The 18,327-nt window shown below is 42.2% G+C and overlaps 1 protein-coding gene across 2 annotated transcripts in view; it reads right to left on the bottom strand.

Moving 5' to 3' along the window:
* The window catches only part of LOC111572368 (protein-glutamine gamma-glutamyltransferase E-like), a 43,948-nt gene that overhangs the window by 9,491 nt on the left and 16,130 nt on the right, over window positions 1–18,327 (bottom strand). For both annotated transcript variants that reach the window (XM_023276025.3, XM_023276026.3), the window contains exons 6-7: window positions 13,880–14,057; window positions 13,456–13,591 (exon numbers count right to left, since the gene is read on the bottom strand). In XM_023276025.3, coding sequence (XP_023131793.2) covers window positions 13,456–13,591; window positions 13,880–14,057 — 314 coding nt within the window. The remainder of the gene's footprint in view (window positions 1–13,455; window positions 13,592–13,879; window positions 14,058–18,327) is intronic.

The following is an 18,327-nucleotide window of genomic DNA, read 5'->3' as shown; positions in this document are numbered from 1 at the left end:
CTGCAATTTTCATCACTGAGGAGTCAAAACCATACGCCTTCCAGTTAGTGTCTCTCTTCCGTAATGTACGCAAAGCCTCAGTCCCATCTACCGATGTCCAACCATCATTATGTACCTCTGATACGTTCATCTGAACTGTCTGCAATAAATCTACATCAGCGTTCTCAACAATTGGCTCTCGACTGTCCACTTGCTTACTAGTATGAGACAATTCATCCTTCAACTCTATCTGGGACTTTTGCTTCACATCCACTACATCCTTCAATGTCGTGGGCGTCATAGATATAGCAACAGGTATCGGTGTCATCTTTGCGGGCTCTAAACGCAATGTAGATGTTGTTACCTTCAGTTTTGTCACACTCTCCCCTACCATAGTAGTAACCAAAGTAGTAACTGGAGTAGACACAACTGTGGTTAAATGTAATGCATCAGCAACCTTCGGAACCAAAGAAGTAGATGTCTGCTTTACTTTGTTAACTTTTGGCAAAAGAGTTGGTACCATTTGTGGTTCTTTAACAACTTGGGATTCTTTATTCCTACTCTCATTTATCTCCACTAAAGTCACCACACTAGCCCCCAACTTTAACTGCACACCATGTTCCTGTGATTCATGGTGAGAACATCTATAATCACCTTGATCCTCTAACTGAAATCTACGTAGATAAATACTACAGTCTCCTCCCATCTTCAACCTCTTGGGGTCATTATTGAACACAAACTTTCCTGAGGGTGATGTATCTGACAAATCAAGAATTTTACCATGATTATCTTCCCACTGAACTTGATATCCCTCAATACACTGACATGGAAGCCGAACAGACTTCCTCAGGGTCGCTTCAATCCTAGTCCTCATAACGTCTTGGTCTAACCTTTCTCCGGACTGGCCTTGGGCTCCTCGATCCAAGTGGTTCCGCTGACCCTCCTGGAGAGGCGACACAGCCCTCTGGAGTCTTTGACTCACATTCTTGAGAAACAGATTCTGCTGTTTCTGGGACGTGTTGTAAGTCAACGTCCTCAAATCTCCTTTCCTGTCCATTGACTGAAAAGTCATCTCCGGCATCATCAAAAGTATGCTCAAAATCATCAAAAACATCCACTTCTCCTTCTGGAGTGTGACCTTGGAGGTCCTCATGTACCACTGCTTCTTCAGCAGATTCTCCTGGTACTCCTGAGTCCTCATCTTCTCTGCTCTGTAATCGTGGTTCCTCTCCCTTTGGTGCTTTAACACAATGCGACAAGTGATACCACGTCGGGGACCCTTTAACCTGTACCGCAGTTCCAGTGCTGCGAACAACTTCAAATGGTCCCTCACGGCGTTCGTTAAACCACTTCCTCCTAAACACCTTCACGAATACCTTGTCTCCAGGCTGCACCACGTCCTTCTTTTGCTCATCGAGCTTCTCTTGCGCCTCCTCCTGTTTTTGCCTGTCAGAAACATACGTGGATATTCGCTTATGCAAAGCAGCCATGTACTTAACGTACGCTCGCATTTCATCTTCCAAAAGTTCCAAACTTGGACCCTTTCCGCTTGTGCGCAAACAAGGTGTTGGCATCCGTCTTCCCGTAGCCAACTCATGAGGTGTCATACGCAAATCACGGAGCTCGCTTGAACGACACACCATTAATGCTAATGGAAGCGCTGCTACCCAGTTCAAACCTGTGTGTTGACAGATTTTAACAATGCGATTTTTCAACACACCATTCATTTTCTCACAAATACCTTGGCTTTGCGGATGATAAACAGCACCCAGACGTTGTTTAATTCCCAATTTTTGTAGGATTAGTCTCACCGTTTTATCCACAAACTCCTTCCCATTGTCTGAAGATATTCGATCTGGAAGTCCCCACCTACTTATGACCTCACGGCACAAGAACTTAGCAACAGACTGAGCATCCTTTCGCTTGGTTGGACACGCCTCAGGCCAACGTGAAAACCTGTCAACCACGACTAGCATGTATCTCTTTCCTCCCACCGGTCTTATCATGTCAACAAAGTCCACAACTAGCTCACGCATTGGGCCCTTTGGAGTTGGAATGTGCCCAGGAGGAACCATCACTCCCCTCCTAACATTATGTTTCAGACAAATAATACATCTGCCTATGACATAATCAATCTGCTCAAGCAAGTATGGTGCCCAAAACCCATACTCTTTCGTGATCTTTCTCCTAACTTCCCCCCTTGCAACATGAGCTGGCCCATGCGCTTCATGAATCATCAGACCCAACAGATCTGGCGGCGCCACCATCAACCCCTCATGATTTCTCCATAGACCGGTGGGATCCTGGGTGGCACCTCGGTCCAACCAAAGTTGTTTGTCCATGGCAGATGCAGCTTCTTGCATCAAAATCACATCTCTGAGCGTAACATTATCCTCCAAGTCCACTTCATGGGAAACTAAAAGAACTCTACCCATCTTATCTGCTCCTACAACTGTCCTGGCTGCTTCATCAGCCGCTTTATTACCTTGTGTGACCCTTGAAATGTCACTTTTATGTGCCGCACATTTAGCTATTGCTATTTCCTTAGGCCTCATCATTGCATGCAGCAACTTCATAATCTGAGCGTGATGTTGTATAGGAGAACCGTCTGTCTTCTTGAATCCTCGATTCTTCCACACTGCTCCAAACAAGTGACACACATTATGAGCATAGGCTGAATCTGTGTATATCGTCACCCGCTTGTCTTCTGCCAACAAACATGCTTCAGTCAGCCCCACAAGTTCAGCCAGCTGTGCAGAGGCAGGTTGTGGTATTACCTCCGCTACCTCAACAACAAATCCATTCCCCTGAAATTTCACTACTGCATAACCAGCACACAATTTGTCCCCCATTCGATAGCAGGATCCATCAGTCCAGTACTCCAAGTCTGGCTCATGCAACGGAAAAGCTTGCAAATCTGACCTGAGCCTTGAGTATTTCTCTGCTTCCTGAACACAATCATGTGGTTCTCCATCCTCTTCCCCAACTCACATTCATCACAATCAAATAAAAGAAAGGAAAGAGAAACAGAACAAAAGTTTAATGTCTTATATTCACTTTAAATCATCATATAATAAACAATTCAACAGAATTCGTTCACATTATTCACCAACATTGATATTATTTCATTCTATCACAATAGGAATGTTCCCTACAAAGTCTCTCTATAAACAATTAATAGGCACAAACCTATCGTATCTATCATATTATTCTACAAAGAAATCCCTTACTTTCATTTTATATTCATTCTAAACATACATCATAATCATATTTATATTATGTATTATTGATTTAAAATCAAACGAGGGAGTATTGAAGTGCGCTCAAATCCAATTGTAGGTTCTCAACCACAGTTCTCTTTTTCTCTCATCCAGAAGGAGAGGAGGGAGGGAGAACCCCTCCCCTCAGGATGAGTGAGCTTAAAACAGAACAGCACTCCTAACTCCACCTCTCAAAATCAACAAACACTTCCAGTCTATCCTGACCACTAGAGAGTGAACATCAAGCTTCAGCTCCCCGTTAAATCACCTCGGCCCCATATCACAGGCACAGAGTCAAAAAGGTGCACACTAAGACCAAAGCAACATCCACATCAACAGCCAAAATACAGATTATTATTATTATAAATTATTATTATTATTATAAACTCGAGTTCAAATTCAAATATATTGTGGCGAACTACGCAGAACAACCAACACTAAAGAAGGAATATTCACCTTTTCCACAATTTGCAACTAGCAGATACTTTTATTTTTTAACACAAATAAATTACCAATATAATGAATTCAGCCAGGAAACATTAAACACACTACAGGTCACACCCATGGTCTTTACAACATAACACCACGCTAAACAACTTACAGAAAAACAAATATGTTCTACCAGATGGTTTGCAACAGATATCCATGAAAGGAAAGATTACACACCACACAATCAACCAATCAATCCACCAGTACCATCCACAAAATCAAAATATACCATCTGACCCTGAGGAACTTTATTGGTTTTCTTTCCCTATGTGTGTTTTCCCCCCTTAAATATTTAGTTATGCTTATGCAAACAGAATGTCCTCACTGGTCTCTCGGACTCAGCAAGGCTCATATATCTCATCAAATATATAAACGTCCACCATGAGGCTCATACACTTTATTAGTCCACAATAGTCCTTTATAAGGCTCATTTGTTTTATTATATTAGCAATGTTACAGAAAGTCCTCAATGTGGCTCATATATGTGTTAGCAGACAAAAAGACTAATAAATTTAACACTAAAGAAACGACAATGTCTTTCCTTCTAAATTGTTAAATCCCAACCTATATGTATATATTCATTAACAAGAAATCTCTTATATATTCCATTCACATATTACAGCACATACCAGTCTTTCACACATTACAGCAGCACACGCACACACGCAAGGCGGGGGCAGCTAAGACAGAGCGCTGACAAGACACAGACGCAGCTACTGGCGCAAGCACAAACCAGAAGCAACCAATCAACCCACAAGCCAACAAATCAGATCCACAAAATAAAACACATAGGCCTATTTAACATCATCCAAAAACACAGTCAACCTTCGATCCCGGAACCAAGTCATTCACACATATCCTAAAAGCATGCTTGAGCCGCTTCTTTGACTTTTACTCTTTCTCTCATCATCTAAATTTATAAGGCCTCTGGGGTGTAAAATACTCAATTGAAAAGCTGCTTCGTTTACAGTACGTCTACTTATAAATCGAGTGGGAACTTATCCACAATTGAATTAAAATCTACACCCCCAGTTCTATGAACTGACCCATACAAAAACAGGTTTCCTTTTTTTTTTTTTATGGCCAACTGCCTCCCTGAGGACTTTATCCGAATCTGCGGCTTGTCCTTCCTTAACTGCTTACCATTTCAACTCCGTAAAAAACACATCTAATCATAGGCTCCTCGAGCCCTCTATTTTTTCTCTACTCTTTTTTCCTATTCTCTATTATGCCAATCACTAACCCTGGCCAGGGATAAAATCTACTGCTTTGGTTTCTATACTGTTTTCCTACAGTCTCACTTCAACATTTATATATCTCACTTCAACTTCTATTTCTCTTATCCCAACATTTATCTGTCTACTCTATTCTATCCCCACTTTACCTACTTATGCGCAATTAACCCCAATTTAGACGGAACATCGCTCCAAACACCAACACATCACAGGACATCAGCGCACACACTTCTAACAGTGCAGCACATCAGCAAAAGCCCACAGCCCCCATGAGCAAATCAGCGTCCCAATAAAGTGAGAAACCAGCTCACCTGACGCGTCGAATCAGGACGGTGAAGAGCGACCAAGGGAGCTGCCAGCTGCCGAAGAATCCTGCATCTGATCCTGTTCGTGACGCCACAAATTTGTCGTTGTTTCTCTGATGTCCGTGATGTGCAGGTGGAGAAGAAACGCCCGTTGACACTGACTTTCTTAATAAGAACTTTATTAAAAGAAAGAACAGTATCATACAGACAGAAGTTGTCTGGAAGGATGTCGCCCAATGATCCTCCTCGAACAAAGACCAACGGTCAGTTTTTATACCTTCTGAAAACGTATAGAATTACAGCATCTGGTTTACATCCCCACTAAAGAATGATAACTCCTCAGACAAGACTCCCCTTCTGTGCATTCCTAAGGATTACAAATCAGCAATAGGTTAACAGTGGACTCCAAGGTCAACATAACATAGGATTTCTGGAGCCGAAAAGACATTCCTCAATACTCACTACCTCCTGTTAGTTAAAGGTTCACTTTATGGTCAACAACTATCAGAACTCATATCAGATCAGATACTTCAGTAAACACCAGATCACTGGCGAACAAACCTTTTATCCTGAGAGATTTCTTCAACTCCCGTGATCTGGATTTCCTTTTTGTGACGGAGACATGGCTGAATGTGGGTGAGTCCAGCACCCTGTCTGGACTTTTAGCTGCTGGTTGCTGTTATTTTAACTCCCCGCGGACATGGGGCAAGGGGGAGGAACGGCGACTGTCTATAAAAACAACTACAAATGTAAGCAGCGCTTCCTACCGTCTTCCTTCTCCAGCTTTGAGCTGATTTTCTTTGAGGTGGGTCACTCTAAACCCAGTGCTGTGCGTTGTCATCTACCGACCCCCCAAATACAATAAGGACTTTGTGAATGACTTTTCTGATTTTTTAACTGGAATTATGCCTAATTACGATCATGTTCTTATTGTTCGAGATTTTAGCTTGCATGTGTGTTGTCCGGATAAGCCACTGGTGAAGGACTTACTCAGCATAATTGACTCTTTTAATCTGGTGCAGTCTGTGTCTGGTCCTACACATGAGCATGGACACACATTAGATTTTCTTTCCTACGGTTTGTCTGTGATCAATCTGGAGGTCTGTGACACTGAGTTTTCTGATCATCTGCCAGTGTTGTTTGAAGCTCTCTTTCCCTGTACTGCTGTTAAAACCTGCATTCCTGCTCGGTGCTGTAGGATTTTTAATCCATTCACTGCTGGTCAGTTTTCTGCTGCTTTTGGACGGTCCTGTGTCCCTCCTGACTCAATTTCTTGTGATACAGAGAAACTCAGTTCCTGGTTTCAGTCCTCCTGCCAAACCATCCTGGACTTTGTGGCTCCATTAAAAACAACACAGCCTAAAGCCAAACCTGAGCCCTGGTTCAATGATAAGACCCGCACTGTCAGATGGGAGTGCCGCAGAGCTGAACACAGATGGAAATAGGATAAGTTACAGTTGTCTTCTCAAATCTTAAGAGACTGCTGGCGTCATTACCAGAACACTGTCAAAGAGGCTAAAAGTGAACACTTTTCAAATATTATTATGTTGAACCGTCATAACCCACGTGTGTTATTTAAGACCATCAATTCTAAGTGCTCCTAAGGCTGCCTGTTTTGAAGCCTCTCCTGAAATGTGTCACAACTTCTTAGACTTTTTTATTGATAAGGTGGCCACTGTAAGGGCTCTCATTTTAGCTCCTGTCCTTGACCACTCTGCTTCTATCCTCTGTTCTGCTGTTCCCTGTTCTGCTGTTTTCAATCAGTTTGAGCCGGTGACTCTGTCGCTTTTAGAGGATGTGGTTCGCCATGTTAAGCCTTCAGGTTCCCCCATGATGTTTTCCCTCCTCGATTTTTCAAAGAGGTTTTCTCTTGTATAGGGCAGTGGGCTCTTGCCATTATTAACAACAGTCTATCTTCCGTGTGGTTCCTGCAAATCTTAAGCATGCTGCAGTAGTGCAACCTTTGATTAAGAAACCTGGTCTTGATCCTACTGTGTTGTCAAACTTTAGGCCTATTTCTAAACTGCCTTTTATGTCAAAAATTCTGGAGAAAATTGATTATGGTCAGGTGCAATCTTTCCTGGACAATCATGACATCCTGGAAGTTTTTCAGTCTGGTTTCAAAACTCTTCACAGCACAGAATCGGCATTGCTCAAGGTTTTTAATCCTCTTGGCATGTGATTCTGGTGACTGTGATTCTTGTCCTGCTTGATCTTACTGCTGCCTTCGACACAGTGGACCACCACATTTTAATATCTCGGTTGCAGCATCAAGTGGGCATTTGTGGCACTGCCTGGAAATGGTTTAGATCCTATCTGGCAGATAAAAGCTTTAGTGTAAGCCTTGAGGATTTTGAATCCTCCCCTGCTTCCCTGTCATGTGGGGTCCCACAGGGCTCAATTTTAGGACACTTGCTTTTTTAATTATACTTACTTCCTCTGGGACCCATTCTTAGAAAGCATGGTATCTCCTTTCATTGCTATGCTGATGACAGTCAGATATATGTTCCTCTAAAGCAGAGGGTTGCCTTCTCTGTTAAACCCCTCCTGGTCTGTCTTGATGACATTAAAGCTTGGATGGCTTCAAATTTCTTACATTTTAATGAAAAGAAAACAGAAGTGATGGTGTTTGGGCCCATTGGATCCTGTGAGTCCTTCTGTGGTGACTTGGGCCCTTTGGCAACGTATGTGAAGCCCACAGTTACAACTCTTGGTTTTATATTGGACAGGGATTTTAAACTGGACAGTCAAATTCGGTCAGTCGTGAAGTCTAGTTTTTTCATTTAAGGCGGTTGGCAAAGGTGAAATCTTTCCTCTCTGGGCAGCACCTTGAGACAGTAGCCCATGCTTTTATTTCGTCTCGCCTGGACTATTGTAATGCACTTTATGTTGGAGTCAGCCAGTCATACCTCTCACGTCTCCAGCTAGTTCAGAATGCTGCTGCACGCCTTCTAACTGGAGCACGGAGAAGAGAACACATCACACCTCTTCTGGCCTCTCTCCACTGGCTGCCTGTACACTTCAGAGTCCATTTTAAAATTCTTTTATTTGTTCTTAAATCGTTAAATGGTCTTGCCCTGCCGTACCTCTCTGAGCTGCTTCACCGTTGCACTCCTGCCCGGTCGCTTAGATCAGCTGATCAGCTGCTCCTATGCACACCCAAATCTAAGCGGAAGCTAAGAGGGGACAGAGCCTTCTCTATGGTTGCCCCAATTTTATTGAACAAATTGCCCTTGCACCTTAGACAGGCCCCTCCCCTGTCCATTTTTGAGACCCATCTTAAAACACACTTTTATTCCCTGGCTTTCCATCTGGCATGAACCACTGATTTTATTTGTTTTTAGTGCGTTTATTGTGTATTTCGGATTTTATTCATGTTTTAGTGCCTTTTATTTTGTGATTCTATTTGTTTTTAGTGCTTTTATTATGTGTCTCAGATTCTATTTGTTTTCAGTGCTTTTATTATGTATCTCTGATGTTATTAGTTTTTAGTGCTCTGATTGTGTATTTTTAGATTTTATCTGTTTTTATTTTATTTGCCTTGTTCTGTGTACATCACTGGTTCAATCGGTGGTTGTTAAAAGTGCTACACAAATAAAGCTGGATTTGATTGGATTGGACATCTTTAGACAAGAGACACCAACAAGTGTGATGTTGGGGTTGTTGTCTTGTTATTTAAGTTCAGTTGCCTCAACTGTTTATTGTTCACATTTACCGTAATTTCCGGACTATTGAAGGCACCTGAATATAAGCCGCACCCACTAAATTTAAAAAGAAAATAGATATTGTACATATATAAGCTGCACCTGTCTATAAGCCGCAGGTGTCCACGTTGTAACATGAGAAATTTACCCAGAAAGATTTTTTTAACTTTTAATTAAAGAAACTCTTTTTCCGTACAGTGCCTGTAACACGGCAGTAACACAGCAGTAAAACGAACTGAGTCAGTTCACGCTGTCGACCCCAACGTCTCACCATCAATTCATTGATGCCAAACTTAGGTGCAGCAGCAATATTTCCTTCTTCAACAGCCAGATCGATTGCCTTTAACTTAAGCGGCATCATATGCATATCTTCGTTTTCCATGATGAGGGTGCGTGCATGAAGCGCAAAATGACCGACCTGAAGAATTTAGTGTGTTTGATTTAATTCGAATAGTTTCATTTGTTTACTGTGACCTGTTCGGTAATTTTATTGGTCTGATGTGACGAGACTAAATGTATTAACGGCATGAAGCTTGCCCGTAAAAAATCTATACATTAACCGCATAATTGTATAAGCCGCAGGGTTCAAAGTGTGTGAAAAAAGTAGCGGCTTATAGTCCGGAAAGTATGGCAAGTCTCCAGGTTGTATAGATATTAGCTACTTAGCCTGTCATTGTTATCTTTCCTCTTAAAATCTGCTCTGAAAGTATTTTTGATGGTGCATCAAAAAGCACTGCATGTGCAGTGTTTCTGTAGTAATCGTAACCAATCATCTTGATCATCGAATGCAAAGTTAGATTATGTAATAATTTTGTTTCAGCATGTACAGTGCCTATTTAAAGTATTCACCCTCCTTGGAAGTTTTTGCCTTTTATAATGCCAAAGTTGAACTTTTTGGCCATCAGACTAGACCAGACCTGGGCATTGTACGGCCCCGGGCCACATAAAGCCCTTTGGTTGACTCTGACCGGCCGTGTAGGATTAATTGGAAATTACAAAATAAACATATTTTCTAATTTCACCTTATAAATGGACTAAAGCTGCACTGCTTTTATTCTGAAGTTGTTTTTTTATTCACGTACATAATGACGTAATACGTATATAAAGACATGCGCATGATTGAATTGTTATCACAAGACAACCTTAGCCCTCAAAAATGTCCACTCATGCTTAAAAAAGAAAGGTAGATGCCGAATGTAGGGTTTTCAACAAAAATTGGACTGCTAAGTATTTATTTACTGAAGTTGGAGGTAAAACCGTGTGTTTAGTTTGCGGGGACCAGATCGCCATGTTTAAAGATTACAATTTGAGTCGGCATTACCAGACGAAACATGCAGAGAAATATAAAAACTTGACTGATGCTGAAAGAGCATGAACATCGGAAGCTTTGCTAGCTAAGCTGCAAAAGCAGCAAGGCTTTTTTACCAAGCTTCATACATCCAGGGATGCAGCAACAAATACCAGCTTTGTGATATCCCACAAAATTCTCGGAGGGGGAGTTTGTCAGAGTGCTCGGTAGACTCTGCAGCACTAATATGCCCTGAAAAAAAGAAGCATTTGAGCAAGTCCCGCTGTCCAGGCGAACCGTGACGAGAAGGATCGAGGACATTCCGGGGAATCTGGAGCTACAGCTGCAATGTGAAGTGCCAAGTTTTGAGTTTTTCTCCTTGGCTTTGGATGAGAGCTGTGATGTCCGCGACACAGCCCAGCTACTCGTATTTGTCCGTGGGATAACACCGGACTTCAAGATTACAGAGGAGCTGACAGCAATACGGTCGTTAAAAGGGACAACGATAGGGAGCAATCTCTTCACGGAGGTAAATGCGTGTATGGACATGTTGGGACTGTAATGGGAGAAACTGGCAGCTGTCACCACGGATGGTTGTCCAGATCTTACAGGAAAAAATGTCGGACTTTTAAAACGGATGCAAGATAAAATGACTGAAATTGACCCAAATCAGAAATTGGTATTTTTGCATTGTATTATACACCAACATGTGTTGTGCAAATCAGTGCTAAAAATTAATCACGTTATTGATGTTGTTACTGTCATATATGCAGATATATGTTTGGTTTTGCATTCATTAATGTTCATACTTGGCGCAGTTTTAAAAAAGTGTATGCGCATCTCCTATATCTATTACGGTAGCACGAGTAAGCCCAGAGCTACGGGAGCCGCAATGTTAATGTTATTGACTGTCAATGCTAATGCACGTACCTGATGCCTGCTCGTGAGAATAAACATCCTCACGCCACCAAACGCCTCTCAACTTCTTACAAAACATATTACAGTTACTAAAATAGTAAACTTCATCAGGGCACGGGCACTGACTCACAGACAGTTTGTCACACTTCTGGAGGAGCGTGAGACTGAGCATTGTGACATTTGCTACCACACTTCTGTCAGATGGCTCAGCCTGGGCAAAGTGCTAAAAAGAGTTTGGGACCTGAAAGTACAGATTCGAGAGTTTTGTGAGAAGAAAGGCAAAGACATCCCAGAGCTTTCAGATGAGGACTGGATGGCAGATTTTGCATTTGCTATTAATGTGACTGCACTGATGAATGAACTGAACACCAAACTGCAAGGCAAGGGCCTTTTTGTTCATGAAATGCACAGTCTGGTGAAGACTTTCATGAGAAAGATACAGTTTCTTTCAAGCCAACTGGAGAGCAACACTCTCACTCACATGCAAACCCTGAAAGAAGTCACACCATCAGCTGATCACCTCTGCAGGTACTCATCCATGTTAGGAGCATTGCATGGTGAGTTTTCAAGGCGATTTGAGGATCTCAGAACAATGGAGGATGAAATGCACATGATTTTCTCTCCCTTTACCTGCAGTGTGGATAGTGCACCCAGTGATGTTCAGCTGGAACTCACTGACCTGCAGGCTAATGTAGTACTGGCAGAGCACTTTAAATCAGGATCTCTGCTGGATTTCTACTCTTCTCTCAAGGAGAACTTTCCAAACATTAGGAGACATACTCAGAAGATGTTGGTTCTCTTTGGCTCTACCTGAATTTGTGAACAAACGTTTTCACTGATGAAGTTTACAAAATCCAGGTGTGGATCCTCTCTCACTGGTGATCATCTGACTTTGATGCACTCATTAACTCGTTAATGCCCAGCAGAGATTAGATTTCTCTCACTAAACAAGAAAAAAGAACTTAAAAACACCAAATGAGGTAGTTAGACCACAAATGCAGGCATGTTAAGCCAGACAGCAGGGAACTGGGACACTTTATTTGGAAGCCTTTTTCTCAAAGTCACAGTTCAGTGACAATTAAGTATGATGCATCTTTCTTAATGTTTGGAGCACAAAAACAATATTGTGATGTCTTTAAAATGCTCAGAACCTTTACACAACTTTTCAACAGTATATGAAACTCAAAATGTGTTTTGGAGTGAATGTGACTGAAAATGTTCACTAATATGAGTCATAAATAGTAAAAAATGTTAACATTTTGTTTACCATTGTTTTGGGAAATTTGAGCGAATAAAGCACATTTTTTTGTAAGGCAACCTCACTTTTTTATTGCTTAACATTAACATATACTCTTTCCAGCTTGTCAAAACAATGCTATTTACTGCTTTTTTATAAAGAAATACCATTAATATTATGTAGAATTGAGTTCAGCCTTTTGGCCCGGCCCTCCACAGTATTTTCTGTTTCTTAAGTGGCCCCATGGAAAAAACAATTGCCCACCCCTGGACTAGACTATATTTGGCGGACACCAAACACTGGCAATCATCACAAATGCGCTAAACCCACTGTGAAGCATGGTGGTGGCAGCATCATGGTGTGAGGATGCAACAAAGCAGGGAAATTGTTAGACAACCTGAGGAAGTCTGCAAGTCAATTGCAACTTGGAAGAAGGTTTGTGGTCCAGGAAGACAGTAAGTCAAAGCAAACAGCCAGAGCGAGACAGAAATGGGTTAAAGACAACAAGGTGAGGTGTGCCTGGACGTGAAAAGGACTGTTGACTCATGATCCCAGGGTAACCTGACAGAGCTTGAACAGTTTTTCAAAGAAGGATGTAATAATTGCAGACTCCAGATGTACAAAGCTGATTGAGACCTATTCACGTTGGTTCAATGCTGTAATTGCAGGCAAAGGTGCATCTACTAAATACCGACTTGAAGGTGAAGAATGCATACGCAATCATTTATTTTCCCTTTTATATTTTTCATTGAATGGCATTACTTTGTAGAAATCTGTTTTCACTTTGATATGAAAGTCTTTGTGAATTCTCAAAAAAGCCAAACTATATTGACCGCGATTCAGTGTTAAAAAGCAATACAAGGGTAAAACTTCCACAACAAGCAAATAGCCTGCTTTTTATGGGCCCTGAATTTTTCCTAGAAAGATGGTCAAAAAGCATGTAGTGGAGAAGCACTGCGTGTTCAGTTGAAGCTCAAACTGATCTGGATCTTGATGTGTGGGTGTTGTCAAAGTAAGAAACTAAAGCCTTTGTGTCTCACCAAATACTGTCCTCGGTATAGTCCTCATTGACTCCGTAGTAGTCTATGTAAGTGTCGATGATCAGATTCATGTCGACATCATGAGCTGAGTCGAAGTTACTGACCACGCGGCAGGGGATGCCCAGCAGACGCATCACTGGAACCAAACATGAAGATGACAATGACAAATAAATATATTCTGTTCTATTCTATATGCTTTAATTACATGTGAAAATGTTTTGGCATTATAGTGCTCCATGTTCAGTCAAACTGTGACTATTTTAATGTGGTGTTTACAGTTAAAGAGAATGAATCTGGCAAATTAGCACCATTTTCTAATGTTGGTTTCATGGACAGTAAATGTTTATTTTTTATTACATCTGTAACTATTATTATAAGTGTAATCTATGGAGGTGTGAGGAGATGAGCTGCAGTCAGAAGGTACCTGAGCACATGACTCCGGCGAACACCCAGCACTGTCCATACTTGACTGGTTTGCAGCCACTTTGGTACCACTGTTTAAGGATTGGATAGCTGCCACTCCAGTGAGTGGGTCTTCTCCCACCTGTATACGGAGATTCCCAGCGTCCCTCCAAGACGCCAGAGTCATCCTCAGAGTTGACCTGGAATACAAAAAAACAAAGTTCACATTCTGATCATGTGGTTCCTATATGTCGGATTCCTCTAAAGAATGAACCATTCTACTGGGTCGCCACAATTTTGACCCTACGATTCATTTATAAGTGTAATAGAATGAGTGCTGCATCCTCGCTTTGGGTTGGCTGGTATTTTGCTCCCGTGACATAATGACCATGACTTGTTTTAATCAATCACAGCAGGAGGACGCACTATAAAGCTGGGCAATGGTTGCTCACCATTCTCTTGCTTTGACATCAGGGGCATGCCCCGCTCCCCGTTCGCCTCACTTCCTGTTTATGTTTTGCCGACAGGTAGAGTTGCAGTTGCTGCATTGTTTGCCCTTTGTTTAAGGCTGTTTTCATGCGTTGTGGTTATAGTATCCATTAGTGATGGCGAAATGAAGCTTCATGAAGCATTGAGGCTTTCCATCCAATTGGTTCACTCATGGGTTGAAGCTTCATGGTGCTTCATTTGCTCTACTGCGCCATCAAGTGGACAAATAAAAGTAAAACAGGCAGAATGCCTATAATGACACACTGGTTTTGCTATGTGAAGCTTTGAATTATGCTTAAATGATAATGCCAGGAAACAAGTAATATACTTAATATAGTGTCTGTTTTTCCTGATAGCAGAGACAGAGGGGGAAGTGGAAACAAATTGGGGAGAGATTTGAGATTTGTAGCTTGACTGCTTGATCAGGGTCAAGTTCTGGTTTTCTGTAAAGTGCTTAGATACTTTTAATTGTAATAAGGGCTATATAAATAAAATTTATTGTGCTTGTGCTACTTGTTGTTTTGTGACTGTGCTTGTGGTACCAGCAAAAAATAAAAGTAGGGACAGCATTTTATTTGTTTTTATTCAAAAATATAAATTTTTCCACAGTGCTGGGATTCAGGCGGTTTCTTTTTTTTTTTTGGACAATATTTCTCTAGCTCCTTGGAGCACAACAGACACCTTTTAAAATATCAGGAAAAAAAGAAATTAGAACAGGCAATGTGCGGTGTTGTCACAGTTACTCACATTACACTTCACTTGTTATGTGCCTACTTTATTAGGAGAAATCAGGTCAAAGTGTTCCCAGACAGGGGAGAATCTTCTCTTTCTGGCTGGTTCTATAAAAAAAAGAGTCTCAAACCAATTGAATGCAAAGATACAGCAGGTAAAAATCCAACAAATGTGAACGGGGAATCCATTGCGTTTCGCTGCCCCTTATATTTTGAATCGCACGTTCAAACCCGCGAACCAGTTCCTGAACCAGTCACGTGGTATGACCGGCTCGCAAGGCTTCGAACGTCATCATTTTTTGCTCCTCCCCTAAATGAAGCAAGCCTCGATACGCGCTTCGTGGAAACGCCCCCTCCATTACTTGACACACGCTTCGAAGCCTCGGCACATCTCGTAACAACACTAGAAGCCATTTATTACCCTTGTAGAGTCACTGTGGTGCGTCCGTAGCCTGAGAGGTGAGCCACTCGCAGGCTGTGGTGTCCAGTCTGAGCCATGAGCCGCTTGTGGGCCGTTACTGGTAGGTCCTCTCTTCTTGCTATCACGTAATGTGTTTATGTTGCATGCATATAACAGCTTGTCATTATAGGCCCTAACTGTGGCCGCTGGTTGCTCCCCGTTCCGTCATTCTGGACCGAGTCACCGCTTGGTGTGGCCAACGCTTATCTGGAGCTGTGCTGGCTACGCTGGGTCACAGACGCAGGAGACACTGCTGCTTTGCAGAGAGAGCATTTCAAACTCCCCACGAGAGAAGAAATAATGTCACAGTTTGCAAATGCGAAATGCTTTAGCAAACTGGATGCATCATCAGGATTTTGGCAGTTAAAGCTGGACGATGCAAATTCAAAACTATGCACATTCAACAGTCCATTTGGCAGACATAGACTCCGGTGACTCCGTTTCGGCATTGCTTCAGCACCCGCGGTGTATCACAAGACAATACACATGATCTATGAGCACCTGGAACGAGTGGACACATAAATGGATGACATCATTGTGTGGGGAAGCACAAAAACAGAACATGATCTGAGACTGAGAAATGTTCTTGAGGCAACCAGAAAAGCAAATCTGAAGCTGAATAAAGACAAATGCCAGCTTGGATTAAAGGAACTGACATTTGTGGGGGACATCCTGAGCAACGAAGGCATCAGACCGGATCCCAGAAAAGTGTCAGCAATTGAAAATATGCCAAGGCCACAATGCAAGAAGGATGTACAGAGGTTTAATGGCATGATCAACTACATGGGAAAATTCATAACCAATCTCTCTGAAAAGATGGTGCCACTGAGACAACTTACTGAAAAGAAAATTGAATGGGAGTGGAATCATGAACATGAGAAATCGTGGTGCGACTTGAAGAAGTTGCTCACAGAAGAGCCAGTTCTGAAGTTTTATGACCCGGTGAGACCTCTTAAGATCTCATCAGATGCATCACAGAGTGGGCTTGGAGCTGTTCTTATGCAGAAGTGTGGTGACTGGCAGCCTGTTGCATATGCTTCGCGATCCATGACGGATGCAGAGACAAGATATGCACAAATCGAAAAAGAACTGCTCAGCATAACATATGCCTGTGAAAGATTCCATCAGTTTGTGTCAGGGCAAGCAATCAGTGTTGAAACTGACCATAAACCACTGATTGCATTGTTCCAGAAGCCACTCAATGACTGTCCACTGAGAATCCAAAGAATGATGATCCGGCTGCAACGCTACACACTCAACGTGATGTACACCCCTGGCAAGCTGATGTACACAGCCGACACTTTATCCAGAGCTGTTGACCCAAAAGAGCCACCAAACACCAAAATGGACAATGATGTAAAAGCATATGTGAACATGATCATGAGCGCACTGCCTGTCGCAGAAAGAAAAATGGAGCTCATAAGAACAGAGACAAGCAAAGATGACATGTTAGAAACACTGTGCAAAACTATTATAGATGGATGGCCCAACTGTAAGCAAGACAGCCCACCTGTTATTCAAGAGTACTGGAATTGCAGAGCAGAACTGTCGGTGGTGGAAGGCATCATCTACAAGGGAAGCAAAATAGTCATTCCAAAGAGTCTACAAGGAGACATGCTCAAGAAGATACATAAGATACATGCAGGACATCTTGGCATTGAAAAATGCAAAAAGAGAGCACGCGAGGTGATGTATTGGCCACGGATTAATCAGGATGTGACAAATGAGGTGTCAAACTGCTCAACATGTTTGAAATACCAAGCAAGCAATCCTGCAGAGCCACTTAAGCCACACCCTGTGCCAGACCAACCTTATCAGAAGGTGGGTGCTGACCTGTTTGTTTCTGGAGAAAAGGAGTACATTGTGGTCACAGACTATTATTCCCTGTATCCAGAAGTCTGTAGATTGCACACTACGACTGCAGAGACTGTGATTACATCCATGAAAGCCATATTCGCAAGACACGGTGGGCCGAGTGAAGTTGTTACAGACAATGGACCGCAATTTGCCAACATGAAGTTCAGACAGTTTGCCATGGCATGGGACTTTGTTCACACAACATCAAGTCCTCACTACCCGCAGTCTGACAGGCTAGTTGAAAAGTCGGTCCAAACTGTGAAAAGACTGATGGGCAAGGCACGAGACAGTGAAACTGACTTCTACCAGAGCCTGCTGGTATACTGCACAACGGCATTTGAGTGTGGTGTGTCGCCAGATCAGCTCCTTATGGGACGACACCTGAGATCAAACCTGCTCATCCAGTGACCTACTTAAGACGAAGGAGGAAAACAGTGTGAAGAAGTTCAAGGAGCAGCAAAAAGCAAAGCAGAAGTTCTATTATGACAAAGGAACAAAGAACCTAACCTGAACTGCATGCTGGGGACCAAGTGAGGTTTAAAGACAAAACAAACACATGGACACAGAAAGCAAATGTTCTGAGTGAAGTCCAACCAAGGTCATATACCATTCAGACAGAAGATGGAGCTCTCCTGAGACGAAATCGCAGAGATCTTCTCAAGGAACCTGCAACTGGAGAACAGAGGTTTGAGGCTGCTGAACAACCTCAACACACACTCAAGACTCCATCACTTGAGTCACTTACCCATATGCAAGAACAAAAACTCAGAAAGTCTTCAAGAAATGTGTTTATATGTTGGTTGTAAGGTTATGATGTCATAATATCTCTTTAAGTTTTCAGTACAGTTGTGTACTTGTGTGGTACAGGCTGAGGTTAGTACAAGCTGATTTTGTTGTTAACTTTAAGTTGACTGAGTTTAGCTTAACAAGTAA

This window comes from Amphiprion ocellaris, chromosome 5 (genome assembly GCF_022539595.1).
Source record: "Amphiprion ocellaris isolate individual 3 ecotype Okinawa chromosome 5, ASM2253959v1, whole genome shotgun sequence".
In the NCBI taxonomy this organism is placed as follows: Eukaryota; Metazoa; Chordata; class Actinopteri; family Pomacentridae; genus Amphiprion; species Amphiprion ocellaris.
Note: the sequence above shows the minus strand (reverse complement) of the source record. Positions and strands in the feature narration are given on the sequence as shown.